Consider the following 12,824-nt stretch of genomic DNA (forward strand, 5'->3'; position numbering starts at 1 on the left):
TTGGTTATTGGTAATGGACCCGACCTTAGTACAAGCTCGTCACTACTTTCAACCTAATGTTAGGTTTGTTACTTATTTAGTACATGGGGTCGGTTGTACTCATACTACACTTCTGCACCTTGCATGCAGATGTTAGCTGCTGATGTTGCTGCGTTCGTCGGGAGCTGGATCTGAAGATGTACATGAGTTCCGGTTGTAGTTGTCTCTTGTTCATGGTAGCCTTAGATTCATAAAACTCTGTATATGTACTTTTCAAACAGATGATGTATTTATTTCATACCAGCTTTGTAAACTCTATTCTTAGAAGCTCATGATTTGTACTACCAGTTCTTGGGAAAATGTATTGGTTTCATATATTTTCTTTTAATTAGTTGCCTTATTAAATTCATTGAAATTGGATAGTTGATAATTAACTTACCTAGCGGGTTGGGTTAGGTGCCATCACGACTAGTCGGATTTTGGGTCGTGACAGTCAGCAACCCAACTTCTCAAAATTCATCCTCTCAAATTCTCATAAGGAAAGCAAGCAGTTGAGAATGAGCTGTGATATTTTCTTCGTAGAATATCAAGATTCAATCTAAGGTCAACACAAATGAGCAAGTCAAGAATCAAGATTTGACTTCATAAGACACATAGATGGGGATTTTGTAACTCCTAGATTGCAGACATATGTAGGTTTATCTTTCTTTTCATTTGATGTAAGCAACAAGTAACAATAAAAGTAGCAAGTAACAGTAACAACAACAGCAACAGTCTTAACTCCAGTGTCCGGTAGTCCCAGCTACCAAAATTTTTCCAGAGTTATACAGACCTGATTCGTTTAAAGCCAAGGATATGTAGGCAACCTCGAAAATAAGGTTCGATCACCTTTTTCAAGAAATGCTTTCATTTGAGTGATATATGAGCAAAATTAGTCATGACATTCACTATCTTTGCACGAAAAATTTTCATGTTCTCGAGCGAAGAGAGACAGCTATAAATGCCTAATTTTTGATTCTTTTTTCTTCTACATTATAATTTTTAGGATTATTATGTGTGTATTTATAGATTTTGAATTAGACTTTAGTTTAATTAATTGTTATGAGGTTCAAGGGATTGGGCTTCTTTATTTTTCATCCAAATTGGGCCAAAATTTGAGGCAAATCGGCTTACCCCGTCCAAGATGAGTCTAAGATCAAACGGAGTCATTTCACTTAGTGACTTAGAGAACAATCTCATCCATCTTTTATCTAATGGCTCTTATTTTTTTCCCAATTTCTCCCATAACCCCAAATCCTAGAGCCCCTTCTTCTTTCTCCCTTTCCCATATATCGCTGTCGCCGCCCCTCTCCACGGTAGCACGGCTCAGAAATCGCCCCACGGCGGCGGCTCACCACCAAACCACCCCAAATTTGCACTATCTCCACATCTATCCCCCCCGCCCCCTTTCCGTCCCTCTCGTCCAAATCCTCAAAATCTCTCCCCTTCACCTCGACCTACTACCAGTGCCGCCGCCGCTCCGCCACCATCTGGTGGCTCCAATCACCCGCTAAGTTGCACTATTTTCTCCTATTTTCCTCTTTTTTGTATATCCCCAACCCGTGTTCCTCATAACCCACCAAATCCCATAAATAATAGATCCAAAGTAAACCCTAGCTGCCACCTTTTTCGCCTTTTTGTTGAAATTTTCGGCCACTAACCGAATAACCATCCAAAAGCTACCTATTCACCACGACGGTCATGCACCAGAATTGGTTACCTTGGTGTTTTAGCTCAAAGAAAGGGTGCTCGAGTCGGTTGTCCCACCTTATCTCATTGCCCCCGTTACCTCAGATTGTTCGGTATGCTTCAATCTTTTCCCTCATTTTTCTTAATTTCTTTTTTCCCGTTTGGTTTTGTATTTTAGTTTAATTTTCTTTATTTTGATTAATTGTTACTCTATGTTAAGTCTTTATGTTAGTTTCATGAAAAACCAAAAAGATTAGTTGAATAGTTTTTTTTTTTGTTAGTCGTTTGTTCAGTTGTTACTAATCATGTGTGATAGTTAGCGATGCTAGTTTAGTTTCTGTTTCGTGCATTAGTTTGTTATCTCAGTCGCTTCATGTTAGTTTGCACAAATCAAATTGATTTCAATCTAATTTGTTTGAATACTTAGTTCGGTTACCTTTTAAGTTTTGTTTCTGCTGTATCAATCCATAGTTTGGTTAGTTTGAGTTTTGAATTCAGCTATTTGTTGATAAAGTGTGTAGAGTACATGTTTGATTTGCTTTTACTATTTGAAGCATGCTAGAAGTACAACTACTTTTTGTTTGATTTTGGTAAAAACTGACAGTCCTTTCTCATTATTTTGGACAGATTTTTAGTTCGAACTTTGAACCATTTTTTAGGCACTCATCTCTTATAAAAGGGGAGGTCTTCCTTCACCTTAAAGGGGAACATCAGAAAAATAGACAACCGAAGGGAAAAATTTCAGCAATTATTTTCCTCTTGGAAATAATTATGTTCAATTGGAAGCATGTTTAGCCACTTTTTGAGTCGAGTTTCTTAAAGTTCATCGTATTGTTAAAGTGAATTTAATATTTAAAAGAAAGTTTTTTTTTTGCAGCATTTCTTTTATATTAAGACATTGGCTTTAGGAATTCTTAATATTTGAACTTTGGTTCAATTGGAAAATATTTTATTTCCTTAAATATCACATTAACTACTTTATGTGGTGCTTAATCTATTTTCCCGCACATTATTGGGTCATTGAGATAATTGTAAAATGATTAAACCAAAAATAAAAATGAGTTGTTTAATTTTAGCTAAGGTTTCAAGTGGATTCACTAAAAGTCAAATTTCCTTTAAAGTTAATAACTCAATAACTTAATCATCTTTAAATAATTAATGTAGAATGCTAGGCTACTAGTAGGCACGCTTTAACTTTTTCAGTCAGCTTGCGTAGCGTGATGATTAATTCAGTAATCTTATACCATATCCAATAGTTTTAATTAATATCTAATTTAATTAATCCCTTTCTATAATCGCGGATTCGCTTGCGTAGCGTGATAGTAACATTTTTTTAAATTAATTTTCTCAAGCAAAAATGTATTAAATTTTCAAAATTAATACAAATAATTGATTGTCATGATTTCAGATTCGCTTGTGAGGCGCAATTATGATTAAGTTAATTATTTTTATTTTTGATCATACATTCGCTTGCGTAGCGTGGTTATGACAACGTAATATTATCCAAATAATTCTTTAACATTTCTAATAATCAACAATAAAAGAGGACATAGGCAAAACATAAAAAATCAAATAAATTACAGTTTATCCAAAATTAATTCAAGCCAAGTTTAAGTCAGTCAAGCAACTGTGCTAGAACCACGGGATTTGGGGAGTGCCTCACACCTTCTCCCTGGTCAACAGAATTCCTTATCCAATCTCCTGTTCTCACGGACCAATAATAAAAAAAGTCAAATCTTCCTTTGAATAGGAATTCAAATAAAAAGTGACTTGGAACACTCAAAAATCAATTTCAAACTGCGACTCTGAACATTAAAATAATCCCCCTTTCAAAAAATGTACTGCGGCGACATTCTTGAAGACTGCCTGGTAGATCAGCAATTAATAAATAGGGGACAATTTTCTGTAAAAGATTTAAAATTCATGATCTTTGGTCATGACTAGTTGTTAGAACAATTAATTTGATTAATTTTGTAATCCAATACGAATTAATTTCAAGTAAAAATTGTAAGTTTAAAAAAGTAATCTTGATTTAAATGATTTCTGTAAATTACTTCTAACTTCTGTATCTTTAGCATCTGCTTTACTGCGAGGAGGGGATGCCTTTAGTAGCACAAGGTGCAAGTTTACTACAAAAAAATTTGCCTATATGCCAATGTAATAGCGTTCAAAATAACTTTTTATTTCAAGATTAATACAATTCTACGTCATGTTTATTTTTGTTACTTTTAAGAAAAAGGTCTATTGTACACAACCTTACCCTGTATTTTTGCAAGAGCCGGGTAAGGCTGCGTACAATAGACCCTTATGATCCGGCCCTTCTCCGGATGGCCGGACCCCCTCGCATAGCGGGAGCTTAGTGCCCTGACCGCCCCTCTTTTTTCAAGAAAAACAAACTAGGCAATACGAATTGAGCTCCCAAACTGATTCAATTTTGCTGACTTTGATTGATGATCAAGAATACAAAGCCAAAGATATTCCACAACTATCAGCTTTTCAATTCTATGGCCACAAACTCAATATATTGATTCAAAGACAGACACAATGTTTTAAGAGCGAAAAGTGCACAAAAGTGAAAAAGTCCGCGGAATTTGATATCATGTACGGTTCTGTAGAGTGGGAGTAAGGGTGATTTATCTGTCATCTTTTCCACTATCACCCAAAAAAAACCAAACTCTGCCTTACATAAAGTTGCCCGAGTAAGATTCTTATGCGTTACTCACCCGTCAGCAACCAGAAACCCCACTTCCCGTATAAATTGGAGCGCACACTTCCTTGAAGTGAAGCGCATGATTGACAAAAAAAAAAAACATTTGAGTAAATATGAATTTAGTGCTCCAAAAATACATTGCAACTAACATAACTAATTTCAACAACCACTATTCAAAAATGCCAATAATTAATACAACATCTCAAAGCTCTTTAATAGGGTAGAAGTTAATACATCATCTCAAAGTTGAGACTTAAAGGATCAGCTGACTTTGATATAATCTTTACACTGTTTTTTCCTAAGGAGGCTATGGACTATACATGCTTCAAACACAAACCCTTCACATTCAGGGGTAAATGGAGAACATTAACCAAAACTTTAAAACAAGAAAAGATTGTGAAAGAGAGAAAAACAAGTTGCACTGCCTTATGAATTCACTTGGACTAGTGAATTTATATAAGTTGTTATGTGTAGTAACCTGTCAAATCATGTTTGATAATATGGCCGTTTTCTTCCTAGCTGTCAACCCTGTAAACAAGAGAATTATGTCCGTCATCCTTTGAATTATGTCTTCAAATGATGGACGGATTGCTGGATTGCTGTTTGTAATAGAGAAACCAAGGTTTAGTCCGAGTTCTGTATTTGCATACTTCAATGAAAAAACATAAACGATCAAAAAAAATGAGAGAGAAAAAGCACCCTTGCCAACAATCGTGGATGATTGCAGAAACTCGAGTATCAAGATTTTCTGGAATTTCCAATCTACGATTCATAAATCCGACGACTCCTACAACCTTTAAGCACAAAACTTACATTGGTTCCAATAGTAACCACTAAGAAGAGAACCCAAAGGACTTTTAATTAGACAACTTCCTATCAACACTTGCATGCTCACGCTTGCAAATACCAAAGAGGTAAAAGTGAGAGTCACCTGAAAAGAGTTAAGGTTGCTCCATGGTATAGATTCAGTCATTAATTCCCATAGGATCACACCAAAACTGAAGACATCAGATCTGTGCGATAACAGAAGCAATCAATCAGAAAGCCATTGCAATTGAAATGCAGAAAAAGATGAGAAGCTCGTCCAAGTATATGATCCAGGTTTCAGCCAAACTATTAGTGGTAACTGATAGTAGCATGTAGAGCAATTTAAACATATTCACACAAAAGAAAAAATCCTGCATTGTAAGCAACATCTGGTACCAGGAAACACTATACTCACAAGGATAATGTTGAAGTGTGTGACCATCTCATCTAAAAGCTTTATCTGTTGCAGAGAACACACTTTTATTTACTTAATTATGTCTTCAACATGCACCCTCACGTGCGGGGTTGATTTTTTTTTTTTTTTTTTAATGAGCCAAGCACGTGAAAATTCTTTTTAATATTGGGTGGCAGTGAGACTCGAACCCAGTATCTCTGTCTGCTCTGATACCAAGTTGAAGTGTGTGACCATCTCATCTAAAAGCTTAAGTTGTTAGAGATAATACACTTTATTTACTTAATTATGTTTTCAACAGATAAAATGGTTCCTACCACCGAGGCGGACCTACGTTGTCCAGTGAGGGGCCCCGTGGACTTCAAGAAGAACTTACTATGTACATGTAAATATTTACAGGAAATAGTAATATAGAAACAGTGGTACCTGTTTACACAAAGTGTTCGTCAGTGCACTGGTTGGGAGGAGGTTTTGCAAGTCGTTTTGTGTGTTGTAACCAAGGTTTGAATCTCCCTCACGCCAATTACTTAAATTTTCACGCTAGTCTCTTCCCTCCCCCTTAAGTACATATAGACTGTATATTCTTATGCTGTTTTTTATGCTACCAGCCATTTCTGTTTTTTTTTTTTCCCCCTTTGTGCTTCTTCTTTATTTTCTTTACTTTTGTTATTTTATTGTTTTATACCCAACTATCTAGTACCCTTAGATTAGAATAAGAGTGGACGAATACAATAGTCTTATGTTTATTGGTTGCATTTTTTAAATACATGGTCTATTATACTAAACTGAAATTAATCCCGAACCAATCAAATATACCCCCCTATTATCGATCTATAGGACCAACGACAGATTCACATTTAATGTAATGGTGTTTCCCGTATATCTCCGACTACAGTTATATCTTTTTGCCATCCTACATTAAACGCATTCTTTGGAAAAAAGGCACAAATGGAAAAGGGCTCAAGCTCAACAAGCAATTGAGCATCAGATCAATAAGCTAGTCACCAACGCAAACTAACGGATGCAAAAATATTTAATCTTTTGATGAAGCTTGCGCAAGCAATGTTTGGGAACTTACTTCTCTGTTGAAGGTTCATTTCGAAGTACTTCAGGAGCCATCCACTGCGGCTATAGTGAAACAGACAGGTAAAGGGATAAGCTTTATCTGATGTGACCATACGAATAGGGCAAAAGAAAAGATCTTTTACCGTCCCTCGCCCAGATTTTGATGTTAGAAAGGTTGCATCTTTAAATCTTGATAGGCCAAAATCTCCAACCTGAGAAAAAAATTATCAGTGGAGTTGTCTAGTTAAAGGGCTTCGCTCATAATAAATTGAAGCATCCATTCAGCAATCAGTACCTTGACGGTCCAACTTTTATCGACAAGCAGATTTGAAGATTTCAGGTCTCTATGTACAATAGGTGGGTTTCGGCGATGCAAATAATTCATACCTCTTGCCTAGAGTCAATTGAACAAGGTCAAGTGTCACACGGAAAACATATTAGAGAAGGAAATTGATGAGTTCAAGCAAAAACCACACCACATCGAGGGCCATCCTAAGACGCCGACTGAAGTCTAATGGCTTATTATTTCGGTGAAGCGCTTTGAAAAGACTTCCCCTGAAACACGTGATGAGAAGTGTCGTCAATCATTTGCCAATTGCCAGTCCAGTTTTATATACATATTCTCACGAAAATCTCCTCGTGGGAGTAACTCAGTTCATTACCTGGGCAAAAACTCGGTGACGATAGCAGGTTTTTCTTGAGAAAATATGGCCCCCATGAATAGCAACGCGTTAGGATGTCTGAGTCTTTTCATTATTTCAATCTGAAAAACATGGTGAAAGTAGATTAAAATTTTATGTCCTATGAAGGCAGTGCCCATTTAGCTGCTAGTATCACATACCTCCTTTTTGTACTCGAGCAATGTTTCATCGCAGCATTGATTCCCGAAAAAAACCTTAACAGCAACATCCTAAAGATAACTTTGAGAGAATTAAGAATTTATATACTTCCAAAATTGACATACTATTCCACTAACCTTCAGAACATAAACGAAAACTTTTGAGCTAGAGACGTACCGATCCGTTCCAGATTCCATGATACACAACACCATATGAACCTAAATAAAAAATAAGGACAAAATGCTCGGCGTTATATGATGATAATTTATGCAAAGAGTTTCCATTGTACTTAATTCAGGCAATGATTTCTGCCCTTGTTGCAAAGTTATGCTTAAAATTTATACAATGACTCAATGAGTGGACAAGCGTACGAAAGTTCAAGAAAGGAGCTGCTTGTTGAAAAACATATTTGTCCAATGACACATTAGCTCCCAAAAAAAAAAACGTATGTAAATGATGAGATTACTCTACTTTACCTCGTCCAATTTCCTCCTTTAGGCTAATATCTTCCCATAAGATTTCACAATCTACTATCAAGCTTGACTCATTCTCAGTTATGTTTGATGAACTTCCACGGCTGTCAACGCTCCCCCCTGACTTTGGTGATTGCTTGCATTCTAAAAGCTGCTGCGATGAATCTTCCAGCTCTGAGAGTTTTGATTTCCCGAGTTGTAGCTTAAGCTCTTCATCATTCATACATGATCCCGGATACTGCTCAGGAATTTTAGATGCCTCGGGACATTCCTTGGAGTTCCTTGAGAAGGTTCCACTTGGACCCTCTACAACATCGTGCCCAGTTGTAGGGGCACACATTGTTCCCGGATCAAAACAAGTTCTTTTCTGGTTTTTCTGGAGGTTAATATATTCATCACCAAAGTGACAACAATTTGATTTAGCGTCTGAAGCTGTTGGCGGATATGGTTCAGCTACATCCTCACTAACACGAGTATTGTCATCCCCATTGTGTTGACCCTTCTCTTTACCAAGGTGCCCAAATCCTGCAATGTTCAGCTTTGACATAACCTTTGCTGCCTACAATTACAAACCAGTCATTAGAAATAACATCCAGCTTTAATCATATAACACATACAATTATCAAAACTTTTATTGGGACCTTCATTCTTTTATTCATTCAACACAAGATGCCTACACTTTTGTCTTTAACTTCTAATTCCTCTTGAGTCTTACTTAGTTGTGATCTCCGAGAGCACTCGTATTCCTCTCTCCTACCACGAAAACCTTTTTCCTTTTGATCCTTACATTCATCCCCTCTCTGAAAAAAGGCTGTAATATAGTAACCCCCCCCCCCTCGTATTCCGTTCTTTTGGTTTCAGTTATCACTGATCTTATCATGTTGCAGAGCGCACAGGAATTACTCAAATTGTCACAAAAGTTTAATGACCGGTTCTCGAATTTCATCTAGATCATTCCATGACTACTCTAGTAAACCTTAACAGATATGTTATTAGCACAAATCAGCCGCAACAAGACTTTGAAGGTAATTGCCACCCAATCTTTTCAAAGAATTAAATAAAGCCTAGAAGATAAAGCCAAGAGGAAGAGATGGACATTACTCCAGAAATTTAAAGAAATGGGAAATTACGATTTTGGAAGGCTGAGCAATGTCGAATGTAGATTCATCTTTCTGAGAGCTCTCTGCATTAGCTTTATTCTTCCCGCCGAGCAAATTGAAACTCAGCCGTGTCGCCTGAAATGATAATCTTACCTCATAAAGTTCCCGTTCAATTAATTAGAAGCAATCAAACCATCTATGAATTCACACTTACAGGTGCTCTGGGTGGCTTCAGCGGTTTCCCTTCTTTGACGTCTAAATCCGCCTGATCTCTGTCCCTTGCATCTGCAGATGCATTGCACGTATCCTCTCCACGCTTCAGTGAGAAAACTTTTGAAGCCTGAAAAATCAGGAAAAAACAAAGAATAGTTATTCAAAAAGTTAGACCAAAATGTTTATGAAGGGCAACGATAACACGATAATAAGCACCAGATTTGAAACAGACGATGCAATTTGTAGCCGTGGCTGCCATTGAATCCTTTTGAAATTTATTCCTCGTGCGCCAGGTTGAGCATTATCCTCATGGATACTTGCATTTCTGGAGTTTACATTAATAAATGAAGCCGCGTCATTCGAAACAGTGATAACACCAAAAAGCTCGTCATCCTCGTACAATGGGCTTTTCGTCACCATTGCCATGAAAATCTGACCGGACCTCTTCTTAAAAGGAAACAGACCCGACCATGATTCTCCACAGCTCAAATTTTCCATGAAAATCCTAGCCAGTTCATGATATTCTTCACAGATAAGCAGTTCAGTGGACCTTTGTCCAAGTATTTCATGATCTTTATAACCGTAAAGTCTTTCAGCAAATCGATTCCTGCATGAGAAGAATTTCCTTTGTATAATATACTACCTCACAACAGACAAGAGCCCCGAGATATGAAGGGGATTTAACATCAAGCCTATGGAAAAATATTTTCATAAACCAAATTGTTTCTCGCTCTGCCTATCCATCCCACTCAGCATACTTCCTCCCCTTAAATCCCCCTTTAAAAAGTAGGACAATTCCTCTGTGACAAAGTGAGTTAAACCAAAGTGCAGAATTTGAACTTTAGGACTAACAGAAAACATTAGCAGAGATCTGTTTGATTTAGTTCCTAATCGTAATATTTGGCCGGAGTCAATAAATCAATCAACTATGACTCAGTCTCAAACTAGTTTTGGTTGATGAAATGAATCCTCTATATATTCCGATACCAGGGCCCATTCTGTTCCACTATCATTTTAAATTTGTCTCTTAAAAGAAAAGTAGTATTCTCAAAATCCCACACTTATACATTTTAGACCTAATGTAAGTGTAACAACAACCTAACCTTAACTCGAACTAGTCTTTAGCTAAAGTGGTAAATGTGAAAGAGTACAACAACAACAACAAACCCAGTGAGTTCTCACAAGTGGGGTCTGGGGTCTATGGGCAGAGAGACTGTTTCCGATAGACCCTCGGCTAGAGAGTAGATGATAAATGTGAAAGAGTAAACTATATATAATCAATAGTGGTGCCTAATTGCTTTACTACTTGCTACCATGCCACAGTTTCAATCAATGATCTACACCTCAATCCCAAACTAGTTAGGGTCAGTTAAATTAAATACCCTAAATTCGTTCCTTTACAATAATAGATAAGATTTGATAATTTAGATGGCCTTAAAAACAGTTAAAGAACCAATTTCAAAGTAAATCTATCTCAAAGTCAACTTCATTCTATTGAATCCCCTTGATATGAGGAAAAATTCTATCAAATTTATTCTAGACTTTTTTGAAGTATAAATTCCTAGCTCCGCCACTGTTTAACCTAAATATAAACACAAAAGAAGCAAATTTTAAAGTAAATCTACATCTAAGTCAACTTCATTTTATCAATCATAAATTCAACTATCAACAATCCCCAGCTCAAAAGAAACATCACTAATTAGAATTAGTGCAAAGAAATGATCAGATTTAAAAGTAAATTACTTGTTAATTACTTACCAGTAAATAATTTCCCCAGAATCAGCTCTACTAACGTGAACTGCATGACCCATGCAATTCAACACGTTTTTGTACGGACTCCCACTAAAGAAAACTCCAGGCAATAACCTCATTTCAGCTGAAAAATCTGTTAATTTTTCATCTGAATCCATATTCACAATACTATTCTTATTTTTTTCTTGATATAACACGTTGAATTGTTCCACAAGTTTCCTATAACTTGATTCCAGTGAGTAGAATTTTTCAACCAAGATTTGATTAAGATCAGAGTTTGATTCTTCGCCGGCAGCTCCACCGTGCATGGCGGCCGGAAACGGTGGTGGAAGTGGTGGTGACGGTGGTGGTGAGAAATGAGCATGTGGGTTCTGAATTCTGACTGAGGTGGCCATAACTTTTTTTTTTTTAAGTATTGGATAGTGTCAGTTTCTTGATTTAAAAATTGGATTTTTTTTAATGTTTACGTGGAACAATTGGGTGTTTGCCACGTGGCTTTCGCCGGCCAAGTGAAGCTATCAGCTGTTAACCGGTGGACGAGTGAGTATCAATTAATGAAAATTACTATAAGTCAAGTTAAAGGGTAGAATTGGTAGTAAAAAAAAGTTTATGTTCTCTGATTCGTGGAGAAGAGAAATGGAAAAAGCCTTTCAACTTAGTGAAAATTATTTTTCTATTCTAATTAACTTCTATACACTATGTTAATCTTTACACTAATTGGATTGTTTTATTAATTACGGTAATGTCCGGACCAGCTTGCACATAGTTTAACTATTTTAAAGAGTATTTGTTACCTCCCAGTACCGAATAATCCTCTCCACCAAATTTATACAGATGAAAGATTAGTTATAATTGTTCATACTAAGAGAATTAGTACATAGAAAATAAGGTTATGGCCACAAAATTTACATTAATTAGTCTTCATCTTTATGATGGTGACGTCCGAATCACCTTGCGCATGCCTTAATTATTTTATCGGATATCTATTACCTTCCATTCACACATGCATCAGATAACATGAAAATTTAAACAAATAAAATATTAGTGATAATTATTCATAGAAAGTGAATTAGTACATTGAAAATAAGGTTATGGCCACAAAATTTACACTAATTATTCTTTATCTTTATATGGTGGTGTCCAAATTACCTTGCGCAGATCTTGGTTATTTTACTGGATATCTATTATCTTCCATTAATACATGTATCAGATAACATTAAAATTTGAACAAATAAAATATTAGTGATAATTGCTCATAGTAAGTGAATTAGTAACCTAAAAAATAAGGCAGCTATGTCCAATAGTTGTGACTTTTACCAGGCCAAGTGAATTTATCAGTTGTTAACTGGTAGGTATGGGTATTATTAAGAACAATTAACGATAAATATAAGTCAAGTTAAGGGCTAAATTTGGAAGTAAAAGAACTATGTTCTTTTAATTCGTGGAAAGATATATGTTTGATTGGTGGAAAAAGTCTTTGAAATTAGTGAAGGTATTATTTTGCCATATTTGTCCATCTTTGTTTTGGATATTTCGAATTATAAAAATGGAATTAGATATTGGGGTTAGGTTGCTTGCTTACGCTCAACCAATATTCAATTGTTTTACAACTTAATTAGATATAACAGAAAGTTAAGATCTCAATGGATAATACTAAAAAAAATGATAGTCGATGAGGGTAACAGGACATTGTTAGTGACATTAATAATACATTGATTTTAGAACTTATATGCCAAAATGTTCCTA

General features: G+C 36.0%; 1 protein-coding gene across 3 annotated transcripts; it reads right to left on the reverse strand.

Annotated features, from left to right (window-relative positions):
* Positions 1-4,589: 4,589 nt before the first annotated feature.
* Positions 4,590-11,488, reverse strand: LOC107806132 (uncharacterized). Of its 3 annotated transcripts, XM_016630239.2 has the most exons (15): positions 11,085-11,488; positions 9,543-9,933; positions 9,328-9,453; positions 9,144-9,248; positions 8,017-8,572; positions 7,718-7,758; positions 7,543-7,611; positions 7,364-7,464; positions 7,178-7,256; positions 6,997-7,095; positions 6,845-6,913; positions 6,715-6,764; positions 5,349-5,430; positions 5,117-5,211; positions 4,590-5,016 (listed from the first exon to the last, which is right to left on the reverse strand). In XM_016630239.2, the coding sequence occupies exons 1-15, from the start codon at positions 11,471-11,473 to the stop codon at positions 4,899-4,901; spliced, it is 2,370 nt and encodes a 789-aa protein (XP_016485725.2). In that variant the 5' UTR covers positions 11,474-11,488; the 3' UTR covers positions 4,590-4,898. The 3 variants fall into 3 exon arrangements, with proteins under 3 accessions (XP_016485725.2, XP_075088038.1, XP_075088037.1); XM_075231937.1 differs by lacking the exon at positions 5,117-5,211 and having other exon boundaries at positions 4,843-5,016; XM_075231936.1 differs by having other exon boundaries at positions 4,843-5,211.
* Between the last annotated feature and the right edge of the window lie 1,336 nt (positions 11,489-12,824).

This window comes from Nicotiana tabacum, chromosome 15 (assembly GCF_000715075.1).
Source record: "Nicotiana tabacum cultivar K326 chromosome 15, ASM71507v2, whole genome shotgun sequence".
Taxonomy (NCBI): domain Eukaryota; kingdom Viridiplantae; phylum Streptophyta; class Magnoliopsida; order Solanales; family Solanaceae; genus Nicotiana; species Nicotiana tabacum.

Coding starts and splice junctions, on each gene's coding strand:
- LOC107806132 (XM_075231936.1), bottom strand. CDS start 11,473: ATGGCCACCTCAGTCAGAATTCAGAACCCACATGCTCATTTCTCACCA. Junction 9,249..9,327: donor TGAAGCCACCCAGAGCACCT/GTAAGTGTGAAT, acceptor TTATCATTTCAG/GCGACACGGCTGAGTTTCAA. Junction 7,257..7,363: donor GTCACCGAGTTTTTGCCCAG/GTAATGAACTGA, acceptor CACGTGTTTCAG/GGGAAGTCTTTTCAAAGCGC.